Here is a 19,576-nt window from a genome sequence, read left to right as displayed (position 1 = left end):
ATTAACCGTATATAAGTGCACCTAATACAGCCGTGGCCAAAAGTTTTGAAAATGACACAAATATCAATTTTCACAAAGTTTGCTGCCTCTGTGTTTTTAGATCATTTTGTCACATGAAGTATAATTACAAGCATTTCATAAGTGTTAAAGGCTTTTATTGACAATTACATTAAGTTTATGCAGAGAGTCATTATTTGCAGTGTTGATGCTGAAAAACAATAGTAACATCTGACAAAAAGATCTAAAAACAATAAAAGCAACAGACATTGTAAAAAGTTTATACTTGTGTAATCCTCGAAACATTTGGCCACGGCTGTCTACACTATATCATCCTGTAGGCTGAGGAACAATAAATAATGGCGTAAGATAGGTATAGGCATAAGTAAGTATACTGAACACATATTCTACCACAGTTGTCAGTTATTAAGTATAAAAATATTTTATCAATCAAATTATTGTATTTATTAAAAAAAGGTTACCAATTTTACAGATTAGAAATCATTGCTCATAACATAGCTTAGCATCAAAATAAATGATTTAAAGCAAGCATAGATAGATAGATAGATAGATAGATAGAGAGATAGATAGATAGATAGATGGAGATACTTTATTTATAATTGTATGTGATAACTGCTTTATACAAAGGTCTAAATTAACATGATGTGTGTTAAGGCAGGTTTGTAAAATAGTCATTTCAACATGTTTTTGTGATGTCACATTTTAGTTTCAGTCCTTATTGTTGTAATTTCTAATCTTGCCGGCTTTACCAGCTGGCCTTGCCTTTTTACCAGGTTCAGATGTAATTCTGGCTTGCTTGTGCCTTTCTTGGAACACTGCTTTCGAGCCTTGAACTCTAACTTGTGGTCCAGGATGTGGCATGTTTCTGTGCTCTTTACTTCTGGCTGATACAGGAACTGCATCTGTAAATTATTTAGATGATATTTAGCCCATGCAGGAGCATCATGAGATAAGGTCACAAAAATGGTGTGCTACTGTATGTATGTAGTAACGTCATCATACTGGAATCTGAGCTGCATTGTTGACTTTATAATTTTTTTGTCTAGAAATTCTGTGCTTTCTATTTTTAAATATAATCTTGTTGACTAAATGTTATAAGAGTACTGAGGACTGTAATGTAAATACTATTCATGGATGTTTCAACTGCATATTGTCTCAAGATTTCAAGCCCAATATAACACGTTTCAGTGCAGAAGATCTCTTAAGTGATTTTAAACATTTTCTTAAACAATTTGCCATTCTGATTAATTTTAAAAAGTATTTAAAAGTACTCTGTGTCAGTTTTCTTCTTTTATAAGTTAGGCCATTTGTATGAACTGTATTCAGTTAACCATTTGGAGCCCACTATACCTAAAAGCTAATAAGGGTGAACTGTTTGTTTGCCTGAGCTACTGGCCTATTGCAGGTACCATGGTGTGAAGCAAGAAGAGCAAACACAAAAGTCATCCACACTTTCCACCTTAGTGCCAAGCCAGCATAAAGCTTCAGATCACTCTGTACAGGCGTAAAACTGATAACGGAAATATGAGAGTGTGTTGTAATATAGGGAAATAAGATTTTATTTAGAAGGTAATACAAAAAATAAATAAATGTAGGGTAAACTTTACAGTCTTAAGTTGCATATCCCCCACCTCCCCCTGAAGCAAAGTCTAATTTTATTAGTAATGGTAATTCAAAGAATGCCATGATGTGATAAAGAAAGTGAGCTCTAGTCTGATGAGTGCAATGCGATATATTGGGCAAGCTCTGTCAATTGTCCTTGAGGTTTGGAACAGAATGCTTTGTTTTACAAAAAAAATCTTGAACATCTGCCTAGATACACTTACTGAATGATGCAAATTTATTCTTATCTTAGTTCATTGCTTTGCTTAACTAATTCTCTGAGAAAACGATAATTTTAATTAATGTTGTACTTTCTTTTTGACCACATGAGGAAAGCATTCACCCATTGTTGTTCAGATGGTGCAATTTTTTTGGACTGCTGCTACTTGCAATATTTTGTGGTCTAGCACGTGTATCTGTACTAAACGTTTTCTGAATAAGGAAATCAGAAAAAACATATTCTCCAAGGCAGAATAAATGGATTATTATAATAATGGCTACAGGTATAAAGCCATTTAATATTCATCCGTCAGAATTTAATTTACATTTTTTTCCTAAATATTATGTTGAAATGTTTAAATACTATGATGAGGGATATTACCTTGAAGTATGTTACAGTATATTGGTAAAAGTTTGTAAACAACATACAGTTACACCAATATGTGAACCTTCCCCATACTGTTACCAAAGGTGGAAGCACACAATTGTATGCTGTTATATTAAAAATTATCTTCAATGGAACTAAGAGGGCCGAACCTTTTTTAGCTTAACAATGCACCTATGCAAAAAATGAAGTCTAATAAGACATGGTTTGCCACGGTTGGAACAGAGCTCTGACTTCAATCCTACCGAACACATTAGGGTTGAACTGGAACATTAACTACACACACCATATTCCATGGGGTTTAAGATCAATGATGAATATGAGATAACTGATCAGAATTTTAATTTCCTGATAGTTACATCTAGCTGTGTTTACCAACTTCGAACATGGCACTTTTTGTTTAAACCCAACCATTTGGAAGTGATACAAAAACGGGAACATCTGATTAACAGGTGTTTCTTGTTGCACGTGTGCTTGGTTAGACTGACTGGTTAAACAAGTAATGGTCCTGTCTCTCTCATCTTGGTTTCAGCCTAGTTTTTAAAAAGGACAAAACAACATAAAGACCAGAGAGCTGTTTATAAAGGGAAAAAACAAATTAGGAAAAGTGAAAAAAGAAATTAGAATTTCAATACAGACAATTCAACAGTTTTAAATAAACAAGAAGGAAACCACTGGTGAACTAACACAACCAGACATCAAACAGATCGAACAAAGACAAACAGTAGCAGCTGATGGATGGCAAACATTTTGAGAGCTGTAAAGAAAAACTCCAAAAACAACTGTCAATGACATCACCAACAACCTCCAAATTCCTGTTCAGTAGCAAATAAAAGCCCTACCACAAGACACATCAGTCATCACAGTGATTGATACGTTATGGTTTTTATGGCTGCATCTGGAAAGGGCTCACTAATCATTTTTATTGATGTTAAGAGCAGAACGAATCCAGAAAATTACATAAAACACTCTTCCTAAATTTACAGAGAACTGCATCCAGTCTAATAGGAGCAAACTTCACCCTCCAGCAAGACAAAGACTTCAAACACTTGGGGGAAGTGGAAGTCACCAGACCTTAACCAAACCATTTAACCTCCAGGAGAGATTCAAGGGTGGAAACTTCCCAAAACAGACAACAACTTAAATAAGTTGAGGTGCAAGCCTGGACAAGAAGAACACAATAGTTTGGTGATGTCAGCTGGTCACTGGCTTGATTACTGATTGCAAGTGAAGGATATGTAACCAAATACTTCAGTAAGCATCATTTTCGTTAAAATCTATCTGATCCATTAATATTTACTTGGTCTTATCATATTTTAACTTCAAACCCAAATGTCTGCAGCAGATAACAAAAAAAAATAATTAACCTTACAGTTCCAATACTTTCAGAGGGAACTGTGAATGGCTTCTAACAGGTTAATTACAGAAATTCACCTTGGTTCTCACTGATACTAGGTGTGAGCATTGTAGGACTTAAGCCATGCTCCAGCATCTTCCACACATCCAGCAGAGACTCATCAGTACCCACAGAGGACATCAGGGTTTGGTGTGTGCTGGCTTGATGTACTGGGCCCTTAGACTGAGATTTAACAGGGGGAGTATTCTCTTTACTGACTGAATGCTACGAGAGAAAGAGAAGAGAGAAGTTATGATTTGGCAGTAAAGGCATCGTTTGAAAAGCATCAGCACTGAAAGGCCTTTTAAGAAATGAGAATCTGTACAGATTTACCTGAACACTAACTCTTGTTGGCATTTCCCATGGGTTGGTGCCACTGACCCCACTCCCTCTTTCAGACAGAGGATGAACTATAACAGGATTTTTTTTACTCTGGTCTCTCTGGGCATATTGCAGTTCCTTGATGATGGAAAAATTAAATATAAGTTTTATTTACTGGATTGCAGCAGATAGGAGAGTTCAATCACCTCTTTTCTGGCACTCTCTAGTGGTCTCTCTGATAACAGCATTGCAAAAGAAATATGACTAAATCCAAAAGGTTGTGTTCTGCTGTTTGGAGCACCTGAGTGGTAAGCTTGTACTGAAGTTGTTCCAGGGCAGATAAACGGCCGTGTTGCTGCGCATCAGACTCATCTTCAGACTGTTCTTTTTCACCAGGGCTAGGTTTGGATCTTGTTTCAGCATGTTGCAAATCTGATGGAACATTTTATATGACAATCATATTTTATTTTTTGAGGTAAATTGTGATTGAAATATTTAATTACTGTCATTTGGTAATGTAATATGATGTAAAGATAGGGTTTGGTGTTATACACTGATCAGCTATATCATGCCCAACCACCTAATATCGAATAGGTCTCCTTTTTGCCACCAAAACAGCAATGCGCACTGTGACACTGAGTGTTCTGACAGATTTCTAGGGGAATCAGCCTTAACCTTTTCAGCAATTTGAGCTATAGGAGGTCTTCTATTGACAAAAAAACTACATGGGCCAGCCTTCGCTCCCCATATACATTAGTGAGCCTTTATTGTATTTCCTTCCTTGGACCACTTTTGGTGGATGCTGACCACTACAGACCAGAAACATCCTACAAGACCTGGTGTTTTGGAATGGAAATATCTCATTACAATGGTGCCTGCATGTGGTTGCAATATATTAGGCAGCAAGTAAACATATGTCCCTGAAGTTGGGGGGGTCATGACTGCAGTTGCTCGATAGTTTGGATTGGAGTTTCCTATAGTCTACCTGAGCCTCTAATAACGAACTGGAATCCATATTAACTTAAACTTCCAGTCTCACACAGGATGATGCAGATCAATCCCTGCTATTCGTTTTCACCCAAATGAGGACGGGTTCCCTGGCTTTTTTGAATCAGGATATGGCCCAGAAGATGATTGACAGCATGGCAGGGAGAATTGCAGTCTTGAAAAAGAAGGGTCAGCACCGCAAATATTGACATTTTACATAAACCTTGCATTCTCAAAAATTTTACCCACAGCTGTAGGTCAAGCACCATGCTGATCCTAATTACTAAATAATTACTTCTTCAGAAAGCATATAGATTTTATAGACCAAATAATGACCTCTTCAATAGGTATTGAAACTCAGTGTTATACAAGTATTTCAAACAAAACTCACTGTCCAATCCCGACTCAATCAGCTGAGCCCTAAGTCTGTTGCCCATTTCAATGAGCTGCTGTTTGTCCTTGCTGAGACGAGATATCAGATGAGCTGCCCGTTTGAGTTTGGTTTGGAGAAGTTGGGGATTACCATTGTCACTTTCTCTGCCACTACCATGTAAAAGCAGCTGCTGCCTCAAGCTGAGATTCTCTTCTTGTAGCTGCTTCACCATCTCGCTCTAGAAACAGAGTGAGAATAAAACTTGCAATAAAAGCATAATCATGCTCATCATAAAGGTGCTTTGAAATTACATTAAAATGGCAGTTAATTCATTGAAAATTCTCCAATATAAGCAAAACTTGTTTTTTTCCCATAAAAACTTTTAAGCTCCATGATCACGTTTATTTATAAAACTTTTTACCTGGTTGAGAATAACAGGTTCTCTCCTGCTTGCAATGTCCAGCTTCAGTGCAGACACCTGCACAAAGAAAATGCATTTAAATAGTTTCCACCACCAACATTTTCAAGTCTTTTAAGAGTATATTATAATGAGCAGTCCATCATGCCCACCTGGTTGCCCAGGGCAACTGTTTCCAGATTATGTAGAACGCTTCCTTTTTGGTACTCTTCTGCCTCCCTCTTCACCTCCTCAAGCTGCATCTCTGCAGTTGTCAATCTTTGCTTCAAGCTTGCCTTTTCAGCTGCTGCTTCTCTTTTTTGATTAGCCAGTTCTAACTGTAGCGCTTCATTCTCCATCTCTCTCGAGTGACACTTGAAGAAGATATGACACTGGTGTTACCTATAAACTACAGTACTTCTGTCTTTCCACTAAAAAGGACAGCAAGAAAGGCACACAGCCAAAACAGAGTGAATTTTGGGGCCTGGTTTAAGTACCTGCTGTGTGAGTTGAGTCACTATAGACTCCAAGTGGGCCAACCTCACTTCCTGTTTCTTCAACGTAGCGGCGCTGGCTACTTTTTCAGCTCGCAGTCCACCTGAGGAAACCAAACAAACAAACAAACAAGCATTTGTGCTCAGATAGGTTCTTAAATTATTTCTCTTAAATTGTCATTTTACTATTATGTTTGCTGAAATAGTCACAGTTTTTAAAACAAATACAGTGTAGGTTAACAGACCAAAATGAATATTTAACCTATTCAAACTTACCTATAGTTTCGTTGAGGGATCTGATGTGGTTTTGAAGATAGGCATTATCAGGGTTAACAGGAAGCAAACTTGTAGAGGTGGGAATACAATTACTTGTCTTAGAGGTCTCTTCTAATTTATCTTCAAGATGTCTACATTTAGCCTTCAGGTTTTGTAGCTCCTCTTCTAGTGCTTGGTTGTATTCTGCAGCTCCTGCTATAAAATACAGTTGCACACAACATAATGTAACTAATGTAAATCTTACAACAAAAATCCACACAACAACCTCTAAGCCTAAATTAATGGCTGCCAAGTCAAGGGGCCACATGCTCTCATGTTGTCCGCTCATTAGTCTCTTTATTTGCTAAGTGTGATAAGCTGATGGTCAACTCCCAGGCACTTTTGAGTGTCAATGGCCTACATTGACTCAAATTTTATTAATATGAATTCCTATTTTAATTGATTTATAGGAAATTTTGTAGGAGCCTGAGCGATGGAGGACCTGACCAAAGGAAGTGTCTCATTTTCAACTGCTGTTTATACATGCTTCGTATCACAAATGATTCCATGTCATTTTTGGAACAAAATGCCCCAACAGACAGATTATAAACAAATTATTTCAATACAATTCTCAGTGTGAGGAACACAGTTACTATGATAATGCAGTAGTTCACAACTCCGGTCCTGGACGACCACCTGCACTACACATTTCAATGTTTTCATAGCTCCCAGGACACCTGCTTCAAGTAATCAGCTAATTAACAGCCATTTCTGAATTAAAGTGGGTGTGATAAAGCCAGAAAAACACTTAAATGTTCAGGGCAGGTGTTCCTCCAGGACCTGAGAACAACTGCTCTAGACTATCACACTAAATATAATGTTACATTACTATACTGGTTGACATTCTTTGACATTTGCCTATTGCGTCAAAGCGCTTTGAACAACGTAATCACAAATATGTGGCGTGTGTGAGGTCTTTTAAAGTACTGCCATAAATGACAGGTCTATAGTTAGTACCTGCAGTGGAGGAGGGTATGGGTTCAACGGGCTGAGTTGTCAGTGGGTTCTGAGTTATGGGTACTTCTGTGCTGAGAGTCTCCATTTGTCTCCTCATTTCAGTTACCACCTCCCTCAGGCTGCTGTTCTGCTGCTGGAGCCTTCGGATCTCCTCTGAAGGAAAACTTCTGTTTTCAACTCCAGCTACCTAAAAATAACCAGAAACATCGTACTGTTTAAACAGAATGGACTTTAGCAGTAATGTCTTGGCCCACAGGTAGTACTGCTGCTGCAAATAGATACAAAATCTATTTAAATCTATTTATCACAGCCAGTCATGGCTACAAGCTGACCCCATATATATCTTCTTCTTTGTCTTTCGGCTGTTCCCTTTCAGGGGTCGCCACAGCGAATCATCTGCCTCCATCTAACCCTATCCTCTGCATCCTCTTCTCTCACACCAACTAACTTCATGTCCTCTCTTACTGCATCCATAAATCTCCTCTTTGGTCTTCCTCTAGACCTCCTGACTGGCAGTTCCAACCTCAGCATCCTTCTACCGATATATTCACAATCTCTCCTCTGAACATGCCCAAACCACCTCAATCTGGCCTCTCTGACTTTATCTCCAAAACATCTAACGTGGGTTGTCCCTCTGATAAACTCATTCTTAATCCTATCCATCCTTGTCACTCCCAAAGAGAACCTCAACATCTTCAGCTCTGCTACCTCCAACTCTTCCTGCTGTCTTTTCTTCAGTGCCACTGTCTCTAAGCCGTAGAGCATCGCTGGTCTCACCACTGTCCTGTACACCTTTCTGACCCCATATATATATTGTACTTAATCCTTTGCTTTTAAGTCCATAATTTATTTTTACAAGTTTCTATGCATCAATCCTTCAGAAATCATGTCATTTTGTTACTGTACTATTACGACTGCTATAGGAGTAAGATTTTTTTTTTATTATTCTGATTGGATAGTTGCCTCACAAGTGAAATGAGGCACACCCTGACCCACCTGTAGAACATGCAGTAATATTTGTATCAAAATCTGGAAATTAAATAATGGGCATTTACTAGTTCCAAGTTGTTAAACTAATTTTAAAAGAATAGGAAAGTGTAAATTTGACTTTATTTCCAGCTATGATATCGTAATTTCACTTGCTCAAATGTCTGTTGTTCTAAGCTTAAACAGTGATCCTATGGACAGGCACATGAGGGGTACATTTGGAAACTTTAGGAATGTTTACACACTATTTTAATCTCTTTTGTTATAGAAACTCAGGAACAAATAGATGTAAAATTAAAGGGTATGCTAGGCGCTTAGTTGCCACTAGATGGCGACACATACATGGCGAAACCTACTTGTATAATTTGTCAGCCTTTACATTCTCCTGATCAATAATATTTTCATCCCTTTTTTGTAGACAGTATTATTCATTTGTCAGTAATTGTTTTTTTATGTACATATGTATAAATTATCCTAATCGCAAATTTTTTTTTTCAATAATTTTTCACTAATAAATGTTCACAACCATGGAATGAGGCATTAAGATAGCGTTCACCTTTAGTTACCTCAAGACACTTCTATGAATTTTTCATGGTCTGCCAGCTGGCGGGAAACTGTAAAGTCATACACAATAGTAAAGTACCCAGGTCCCAGTCAGGTCACCACTGGGTCACACTAGGAAAGTATGCATTTCTGCTTTTGGAATAGTGTATGTGATAAATCTATTTATTTCACAGATGAAGCTTCAGGATCATCTGTTTAGAATAAATGGACACGTGTGTTATCAAATATAGACTTTCCTAAAATACTCGCACAAGAGGCACCTTGAACTTTGAGTGTAGCATACTGATCCTGTCACAGCATCACTTGCTGACATACTATTTAAAGGACTTTAAATGTTACATGATGAATGACCTACAAAGCGCGTTAGAGAGAAGAAACATAACGCAGCTCTCTCAGTGACCTCTGATAAATGTGCTGGCATCATCATAAATAGATATCACAACCCTTCCTGTGATCTAGGTTATGTTTTCTAGTGTTGAAAGATTTACATCTGTGTGTAAAGTGAGGTGTTACTGAATGAATCGAAATCGAATGCTTGTAGTACTTACATGGCTAAAAAATAGGCATCAGTTTTACATGAATGACATTGTTGAGTTCTAACCTGAGAAGCTTTGTTTAAGATGAATCCACGCAGAGCCTGGTCTCGCTCAATGGTCACGCTCCTAAGCAAAGCAATGGTTTCTTGCAGCTGTTGCTCCTTCTCCTTCAATTCAGCATTTACCTAATGACACAGTTTAAAATCATTAACAGCATGGCAGTTATGGTTTTGGATGTGACAGTTCAGCTCATATTGATAAAAAAAACTCAGGGATAGGCTTAATATCAGTGCATAATTTGCATTGTAATACCTTCAGCTAAAAAAAACAAATCTTCAAAATACTTATAATAAATTACATCCTGAAATTGTACAGCATTTCATCAGTATTATGGGTGTGACATTATGGACTTTTATGACAGCAAAGGTTTTCTGCAAACTCTGTAAATGTTGAAGACAATTGCAGAAACATTACACTTTGTACCATTAAAAAAAACTTGAATTAACAAAAGACAGTGTAGAATTTGAAATATTTGTCATTTTTGTAATATGTGATTTGTTTAGAATGAACTGGTGTTACATTTTTAGTGTTATGGATGTGACGTGTCTGAATCAGCCCTTTACGAACTACATAAAGAGGATGCTTGAGTTGTGAATTTAAAATTATGATTTTTTAAATTATTATTATGAATAGTGTAATGATTAAATCAGCAATTACTACTGACATTTTTTCTGTTCCTTTGCTTTCTTTTTCTTAACATAAGAACTACCTGTTTATGTAGTAGTTTTATGTATCGGTATGGTTTGACAGGAAATATGTGATCCTCATCTATTTTTCACATAGTAATGTTGACCTTCACATGGAATTGCCCACTATCATAATAATCAATCACAGATTACTTCTAGAATATTGACATGACCTTTTTCTGCTTTTAGATCTCTCTGCTGAAATGTGTCCTTGTATACAAGAGGTCAAGCTCACTGTCTGACTCCCATGACTTGATTGATCTCTGGTGTGATATATAGCTTGCCTTTTCTCTGGACTGGGTCAGCCCGTGGATGAGCTCCTCACTCTTGAGGTAGTGTTCAGCACGTACTTCCTCACAGCGACGCTCCCAGTCGAGCTCCAACTGCACACACTTCTGCTCCAGATCCTGTTCCCTCTGAACTGCACTGGCCAACTGCTGTTTATACCTGCATTCATTGCACAGGGTTTATTTGTACACTTTACTCACAGCAAAGAGATTTTAAAATGCTTTTCCTCATATTATCCATTATTATATATTAAGTCACATATACAGGGTTTTCCACTGTTTTTAGAAAAGCTTTTTCAAGAACTGTTTTAAGAAATTTAGTTCATTACCCTGCGCACATACATGAAGACGTTCTTCCAGAAGGTCTTATAATGACTCAGTGTGGCATCGCACAGTAATAATGTACACACAGCGCCGCGCTACCGTATGAAACGTACATTCACATCAACTACCAAACAGAGTTTTATCAGTAATCTCCCAGAGTTCCCAACTTAGATTAGATCACCGTCTGACCCCACAGAACTCGATCAGGCGACTGAATATTTAGAGTCGACATTTCGCTATACCCTAGATAATGTAGCTCCAGTCAAAAGAAAAATTATTAGAGATAAAAAACTTGCTCCCTGGTATAACGATCACACGCGCACTTTAAAACAGACCGCTCGGAAATTAGAACGTAAATGGCGTCAAACTAAATTACTAGTATTTCGAATAGCATGGAAGGAGAGCATCCTGAACTATAGAAAAGCTCTTAGTGTAGCTAGATCAACATATCTCTCCACTCTTATAGAAAATAACAAAAATAATCCTAGATTCTTATTTAATGCTGTAGCCAAATTAACCACAAATAAGACCACTGCAGAAATCTCCACAACAACATCATGCAATAGTGAGGACTTCATGAACTTTTTTAATAATAAAATTGTAAATATTAGGCATAAAATTGAGGTTTTGAAACCGAACAATGTAATTGATGCAGATGTTAATCTAGCCATGTCAGACCAGAACCTAGAATACTTTACTCCCCTTGAAGAGAATGAACTAATTTCACTCATCTCTTCTTCAAATTCATCAACCTGTATATTAGATCCTGTATCGACACATTTTCTTAAACAGATAGTACCAGCAATAATAGAACCCCTGTTGAGAATAATTAATTCTTCACTCAGCATTGGATATGTTCCAAAATCTTTTAAATTAGCAGTTATCAAACCAATAATTAAGAAACCTGACCTCGACCCCTGTCAGCTGTCCAGTTACAGACCAATATCAAACCTCCCCTTTATCTCTAAGATCCTGGAAAAGATAGTAGCGGAGCAGCTATGCTCATATATACATAGAAATGGCATACATGAACTGTATCAGTCAGGATTTAGGCCTCATCACAGTACAGAGACAGCGCTCGTTAAAGTAGTAAATGACATTCTATTGGCCTCTGATCAGGGTTGTGTAACTATGCTTGTATTACTTGACCTCAGTGCAGCTTTTGACACTGTTGATCACGCTATTCTTCTTCACAGATTAGAAAATGTAGTGGGAATTAAGGGTACAGCCCTCTCCTGGCTCAGATCCTATCTGACCCATCGTTATCAGTATGTAGACTTAAATGGTGATTATTCTGCATGTTCTCTAGTGGAGTTTGGCGTTCCGCAGGGTTCAGTTTTAGGTCCACTGCTTTTTTCCCTTTACATGCTTCCTCTGGGCAACATAATCCGTAAGCATGGTATTAGTTTTCATTGTTATGCTGACGATACACAGTTATATGTCTCAGCAAAACCTGATGAGAAAAAACAGCTTACTAAAATTGAGCAATGTGTGCAGGACATAAGAAATTGGATGCTAATTAACTTCCTTCTGCTAAATCCGGATAAGACAGAAGTTCTAGTCATAGGACCGCATACAGCTAGGAGTAAAATTTTAGATCACACCGTAACTTTAGATGGCCTTTCTGTTCCATCAAATGCAACAGTGAAAGACCTTGGTGTGATTATTGATTCCAGCCTTTCATTTGAAGCACATGTAGATAATATTACCAGGATAGCATTCTTTCACCTCAGAAATATTGCCAGAATAAGAAATTTATTGTCGCTAAACGACGCAGAAAAACTAGTTCATGCTTTTATCACCTCTAGGTTGGACTATTGTAATGCCTTACTGTCTGGTTGTTCAGCTAGATGCATAAATAAGCTTCAGCTAGTCCAGAATGCAGCAGCGAGAGTCCTCACCAGAACCAGAAGATATGAGCACATCACCCCTATCTTATCTTCACTCCATTGGCTCCCTGTGAAATTTCGCATTGATTTTAAAATACTACTCTTGACATATAAAGCATTAAATGGTCTCGCCCCGCAGTACCTGAGCGAACTGCTAGTGTCTTACAATCCGCCACGCCTACTTCGATCAAAGGATGCAGGCTGCTTGTCAGTACCGCGTATTATGAAAAATACAGCTGGGGGCAGAGCTTTTTCTTACAAAGCCCCAAAGTTATGGAATAGTCTTCCAAATAGTGTTCGGGACTCAGACACAGTCTCAGTGTTTAAGTCCAGGCTAAAAACCTATTTATTTAGCCAAGCATTTTTATAAATAGATTTGCCATAGGTAAAGGAGCAGATCTGGGGGACTCATGGACGTAGAGTATTATGGTGAACTGGTATGTTTGGATGCTGTCTTCCTCACTCTCATTGATCACTCAGGTTTGCTGACGGTGAGGTGATTGTTTGCTTTACATGTCAGGAAGCCCTCATGTTTGTGTTTCCTTCTGGCTCTCCCTTTTAGTTATGCTGTCATAGTTAGTTCTGCCGGAGTCTCTGCTTGCACTCTACAGTTAATATACATTCACATTATACATTGTGTGACTGTGACCATACCTAACTGCCATCTCTCCTCTTCTTCTCTTCCCCCCCTCTTTCTTTTTCCTCTCTCCTCCTGTCCCCCCTTTCACTCTTTCTCTCTCTCTCTCTGTCGAGCTACACATGTCGTTCCTGAGCTGCCAGTGATCCAGACTCCCTCTGCCCTCCGGACCTGTCTGACCCATCCTGGTGCCCCACTTCTGGCTGAAGATCTCGTCACATGGATGCCCCGTGTGTCTCTCTGGGATGCGTCTGGTGTCTGGGAATGATTCTCTCTATCTAGAAAATGGTTCTGGCCTTGACTGGTGTTGGCAACTGTTTCTCTGGGGACTTGACAGTTCGATAGTTCATGACTGGAACTTCTTACAAGTCTACCTGGGTCTTCAATAACTACCTGGACTCCATATTAACATCAATTAACATCAGCTATTATAGCTGAACTGCCTCCCACCCTACACACTGTAATAATGCAGATCATTTACTGCTTTCTGTTTCACCCAAATGAGGATGGGTTCCCTGTTGAGTCTGGTTCCTCTCAAGGTTTCTTCCTATTACCATCTCAGGGAGTTTTTCCTTGCCACTGTCGCCCTCGGCTTGCTCACCAGGGACAAACTGACCATTTTGATTCATACAAATTCACATTTCATACAAACCTAAATAATTCTTTTGACTGTGTAAAGCTGCTTTGCGGCAATGAAAATTGCTAAAAGCGCTATACAAATAAAATTGAATTGAATTGAATTGAATCTGTGTCAACTCCTTTCAACCTCTTACCAACTGACACTCACAAAAACCTTCCCAAATGTACTTATTACATCAACGTTTTACTTAAACCTTAGACATTTAAAGGATGTTAAAGGACCTTAGACTTTATACTTCCGGTATTTCAAGTACCACTTTTCAGCTAAAAAAAAAAACAATACAATAAAGCTTTTATATTTAACTCCGACAAAGTCTCAAGTGTGACGTGCACTTCATCAGGTGTATATTTTTTACTAGATATCTGCAGTTATGTCAGTTAATTATAAAAAAATTATAATCTACAACATTACCGTGTCTGTGATGTAGAGAAAACCTGACACACACTTATTATTCTACCACACTAACATATATGTGGAAAGGCCTATACCCAACAACAGTGCAGTTAATAAAATTATAATAATAATATCTTCCCTATGTTCTCAACCTGTTCGGTCTGATTGGTAAGCACCTACCTCTCTATATCTGTTTTACATTTCTGCAGTTCTGCTCTGATTTTGGCCTCTCTGTCCCCTGCAGTCAGGAGCTCTGTATCCTTGGCGACCGTTTCTTTAGAGACCTGTGTGATGTAAGCATCCCAGCTGGCCTGCGTCTTCTCCAGCTGTGCGCGGAGCCTTTCAGTGAACAGAAGATCCATCATTATTTAGATAACATGACAAATTAATCATTTCCTCTCATGTTACCGCTGCAAGTGTAACTTTAGTAGGCTAAAAGATTCTAACTGGAAGAAAGAAAGGACAATAGTATGCATAAATCAATGAACAAATAACAGTAAATAGCAGTTTACAAGCATATCTTGTAGGTTTACATACAAGTCATGTTTGAGGAGCCAATATCACACAAAGAGTTACACAAAGGCTTTCTAAGCACACAGAAAAGAGCAAGTGAATTAACATTGTGCAGGATATTCCACACAAATAAACTGCCAGTTTAAAACCCATTCCCAGAACATGATTAGTCCTAAACGTAGCTTGTTACTGTGGATCAAGCCCTTTGCGTCACTATTGGGACAGTTAATTGTTTATGTTCTCATATTGGCAGAAATAATTAGCGTGTGCGTGTGTGCATGGTTTTCGGTGTTTTACTCCTGGATCTGCTGCTCGCTGTGTGACATCTCATCTGCGTGTCTTTTCTCTGTCCTCTCCTGCTCCAGCACCAGGCTGTCTATTTGCATCTGAAGCTGTGTGGCATTTTTTTTCTCCTCGTGTAGGTCAGAGGCATGCGCCTGCTTCATGGCCTCTAGAGCAGTTTCTCTCTCCCGGGTCCTGCGCTCCAACTCTGCATGCCTGGATCGAGCAACATAGCATTAGTCACTTCGCAGCAGCTAAATAACACTAACCTGAAGTGCACAAGTTATTTATAGCCCATATATCACAGTAAAATTCACAACCTCATGGGTGCATGGGTGTTGTTTTTTGAAACAGGGTCATGTAAGGTACATGTACCCTACACAGACTGTCTAACCATGAAAATTTTAATGTAATGCTTTAATAAGAAATAAAAATAAAAAAACACTACATTGTGCATAAGAGAGATTATATATTTGGTGCCATCGATTACTGTACTTCCTGTTGTTGACTTCTTCTTCTTTTTTATGTTTAGCCTTCATTTGGTTCACTTTTTCCACAAGCTCTTTTATCCTAAAATTAATTTCAAACAATCTTGAGTGAGTGAAGACTTCTCTTAAATGACAAATAATACAGATACTGTCTGCTGCATGGAATACGCACTTTGAGTCTTTGACTGCAGATGTGTTCTTAACGTCCCAGTCTTTTTGCAGGATCTCTTTTTGTGCTTGTTGATAGACTTGCTCAGACAGCTGCAATGCCTCAACGGCTTCACTGCGAGCTTTGGCATGGACATCCAGCTCTTTGCTCAGGAGCTGCACCTGTTCAATACATTTTCAGCAATCATCCAAAAAAAGGAAACTTTTTGCAAAACACTTCTTGTGTTTCTTGTTTCATTAGATTTCACCTTGAGCTCATGAGACAGCACAATGTTACGCATCTCATCCAATCTCAGGTTGAACTCGTGTTCCCGTTTTCGCATTTCACTGTCGAAGTCTGCCAGCATTTCCTGTCATAAATTACAAAAGAACAGGAACTGTCATGCACTTGCACAATTTATTACAACGTCATTTAGTTCTTGGCAGTAAAAACATCCGTTTCTATCAAACAAGAAAAAGCTGATCATTCACATACGTCAAATGTGATTACAAAATATAAGATGTTCCTAGTTTATGTATTAACATACTTATAGGAAGTGTGCATTGAGTGCTATTTAATGCAAGACACACTCTGAAAAAATGATTAGTTGACTATGCAGACACAATAAATGTAAATTGCATTGAGGACCGGTTTGTTGTTTTACTGTAGGTGTTAGCAATCCATTCTGTTCATTAGTAAATGAACTACCATGGCAACAAACACGACTGATATATCTCAAACGCAGCTGCTGAGCACAACTCGGCTGATCCCAGCTCAACAGGCAAATGTCAAAGGCGACTGCATTGACATTAATAACGCAACACCTATTCTCGGTATGAACAAAACGGGGTATGGCATTTTACTTAAAGAAATTGTCTAATATCTATTCCCTACTCATTTTACAGAGCAACGTGAGAATTCCCGAGGGATAAAGTATGCTGAGACACAGAAACAGTGTCAGATTAGGTACATCCTGGTCAAATGTGTTAGTATTAATACCACACAGTGGCAAGCAGGTTCATGGAGTGCTACATGTAAGGCAAGCTAGAGACTTTACTACTGATTTTCTCAAACCAATATCTTAGTGTGAGGTTATGTTGACAAGTAAGTAAGTAAGCCTAAAAATATAAACATCTAGGTGAAATACTGTGCAAATGCTAATTCAAGAGTACCTCAGTAACACACTTTGAAATAAGGTACTTCTTGTACAAGAACAACAACAACAAACTGGTCAATAAAATTCCTGCCTCTATGTCACATGACCGATTGGACAATGTGTGAGGTACCTGTTTTTGCAGCGCCAGCTCCCCATCTGATGCCTGGATTCGTCGCTGGAGATCCCGTCTCAGCGTCTCATTCTCTTCTCGGAGAGTGTGAATCTCAGCCTCCTTCATACTGCAAATGAAACTTATTACTAAAGTAGGAATTCACAATGTAATATGAGAATACATTGACAGATGTAGACGGTCTAGCAGTTTTTAGACCTAGGTATGTTTGTATTTTATGCAGTGTATTTTCTAATCATATAAATACATTACTTTAATATCATTCTTAGCTCTTCAACAGCACTCAACTGCAGCCCTTTCTCCAAAAGCATCAAAAGTTTTTTCAGGAGTCATCCAAAAGTATTACTTCATGCTTGTTCCTGAAAATAATAATGAACTTTACCTGTGCACTCTCTCCAGGTGTACACGGTGCTCAACTCCCCTCTTATGATACTGAGTCTGCAAATCTTCTTTTTGCTTTTTTTCCTCTTCCAGGGCTTCCTGCAGTTTGGCTAGCTGGATCCTCAACTCGCTGAGCTCCGCTCGCCGAGCACTGTCTTCAGCCTGGATACGGACAGCCATCGCATCATAACGCTCCAGCTCTTGGTCTCGCTCCTCCAGGACACGCAGGTTATACTGGAAATCATCTCGCAAACGCAGAAAGCGCTCTCTCTGTGTGGAAAGTTCGCTGGTAGCCTCAGATAGTGCAGTCTCCAGCTGTTGAATACGCAAGGCCTGAAGCTCTTTCCATTCCCTCTCCTTAGAGGCTAGCTGGGCTTCGAGATCCGCTGAGTCCTGCATGGTTTTTAAAGGCTGAACATCAGGACATGGTTCAACCTACCCTCAGTGTAAACACTAATCTGCAACTACATGAGATCTGTGAAGTGAAGCAATCGACAGCGCATTTAGGAAATAAATAACTCACATACCATTGGTTTATAGGCATTCAATGATTCAAACACATTAGCTTTAATGGCAAAAAATGTGCTTTTTTTTGTTAGTGATGCATCCCCAGAAAATTTTGCAAATTATGTTTATGGCAGATCATTTTTCATTTATTCATTAATTAATCATCTATACCACTTATCCTGTGTACAGGGTTGCGGGGGCCTGGAGCCTATACCAGGAATTACCCCGGACAAGGGTCCAATCCAATGCAGGACGGACACACACAAAGTTCGAAGAATTTGGGAACACCAGTTAACCAAATCTGCATCTCTTTTTTCTGTGGGAGGAAACCAGAATACCCGGAGGAAACCAATCAAGCATGGGGAAAACATACAAACTCCAGGCACACAGACCATCTGAACCCATGACCCAGGAGATGCGAGGGCACAGTGTAAACCACTAGCCATTGTGCCATCAGAGGCTTTATTGTATTTAAAATATGCTAGAATGATTCTTTTTTTCCACTTTATATGAGTTTTTTGGACAATCTGAATGCAAAAAATAGTGTAATAGATGTTTTTGTACACAATTACAGAATGTATAGTTTTTAAGTATTTCAGCTTTCTTTGCCTACCCTGGAGGCTTTTACTTCCTGTAGTACTTTCTTTCTGGGGTGAAATCAAAGTGTGTGTTTTCACCAAAAAAAATTTGGTGTTACTTTTAGCAAAAGCCTATTATAGCATGTTATTGTAACTTAGTGCGTTGCTATATCTAGCTATGTAGTATCCTTGAAATAGCTGGTCTGCATGAACGCACATGACTCAACACAGTTAACAATGGCAGCCGCATTACTGCTGATCAAAGGTGAAATGTAAACGTTCAATAATAAAATCATTTTTTTACTTTTAGCTAGCTACTCGTATATATTATCGGGTGAATATTAATAGAATGATTTACTTTTGATGTTAGCAACTGTGAGATATGTAACATGCCTCTACCCGCGTAAAGCAGATACCCCACGGCATTTCTGTATTATATAATTGAGCAAGAGAACATAATTTACAACCAAACGCAAAGACTGTTGATGATTTAAAAAAAAAAAAAAAAAAAGCCAATTTTACCATTTTCTCTACAACAGCTTTGTATATACTCCATCAGTTTGGTTCCTATGGGAACATCAAATCCAGAAGTCCGCCAGGAAAAGGTTCCGTGTGAAACATGTACTCAAGATGTAGAGTTCCGATTTTCTTCAACAGACAACGTGTCTTAGGAATATTTGTACAACATTTAAGAATAAAATGATTGGAAACCACGACCTGTGCTATAATTCTATAATAAGATTTCCAGTAGGTCTTGAAATGGAAATTTCCATGTAAACTGGTATTTGGGTCCCTGACTAAAATCTGACTGATTATGATACTTCAGGTTCATCCTCAGGTGACTCAATATGACTCAAACATTATTTTCCTTGTATTTCATAATGTTCATTGGCAGGATGTAGTACCGGCGAATACAAAGGGCGGGT

The 19,576-nt window shown here is 38.4% G+C and overlaps 1 protein-coding gene across 2 annotated transcripts; it reads right to left on the bottom strand.

Moving 5' to 3' along the window:
- Nucleotides 1-489: 489 nt before the first annotated feature.
- Nucleotides 490-19,240, bottom strand: ccdc57 (coiled-coil domain containing 57). Of its 2 annotated transcripts, none has more exons than XM_053512263.1 (20): nucleotides 19,173-19,240; nucleotides 17,567-18,040; nucleotides 17,185-17,293; nucleotides 16,167-16,268; nucleotides 15,923-16,080; nucleotides 15,758-15,832; nucleotides 15,278-15,478; nucleotides 14,648-14,806; nucleotides 10,582-10,744; nucleotides 9,617-9,736; nucleotides 7,465-7,651; nucleotides 6,469-6,663; nucleotides 6,196-6,296; nucleotides 5,872-6,072; nucleotides 5,723-5,779; nucleotides 5,320-5,539; nucleotides 4,243-4,373; nucleotides 3,954-4,079; nucleotides 3,659-3,845; nucleotides 490-920 (listed from the first exon to the last, which is right to left on the bottom strand). In XM_053512263.1, the coding sequence occupies exons 2-20, from the start codon at nucleotides 17,962-17,964 to the stop codon at nucleotides 727-729; spliced, it is 3,084 nt and encodes a 1,027-aa protein (XP_053368238.1). In that variant the 5' UTR covers nucleotides 17,965-18,040; nucleotides 19,173-19,240; the 3' UTR covers nucleotides 490-726. The 2 variants fall into 2 exon arrangements, with proteins under 2 accessions (XP_053368238.1, XP_053368239.1); XM_053512264.1 differs by having other exon boundaries at nucleotides 17,567-17,958; nucleotides 19,173-19,212.
- Nucleotides 19,241-19,576: the final 336 nt, after the last annotated feature.

Source organism: Clarias gariepinus, chromosome 14, assembly GCF_024256425.1.
Source record: "Clarias gariepinus isolate MV-2021 ecotype Netherlands chromosome 14, CGAR_prim_01v2, whole genome shotgun sequence".
Lineage (NCBI taxonomy): Eukaryota > Metazoa > Chordata > Actinopteri > Siluriformes > Clariidae > Clarias > Clarias gariepinus.
Note: the sequence above shows the minus strand (reverse complement) of the source record. Positions and strands in the feature narration are given on the sequence as shown.

Excerpts from the sequence above, each read along its gene's own strand:
- ccdc57 (XM_053512263.1), bottom strand. The coding sequence starts at position 17,964 with ATGCAGGACTCAGCGGATCTCGAAGCCCAGCTAGCCTCTAAGGAGAGG. Across the intron at positions 17,294-17,566 it reads CACCTGGAGAGAGTGCACAG|TATGAAGGAGGCTGAGATTC; the intron begins GTAAAGTTCATT and ends TTTCATTTGCAG. Across the intron at positions 6,073-6,195 it reads TGACTCAACTCACACAGCAG|TGTCACTCGAGAGAGATGGA; the intron begins GTACTTAAACCA and ends ATCTTCTTCAAG.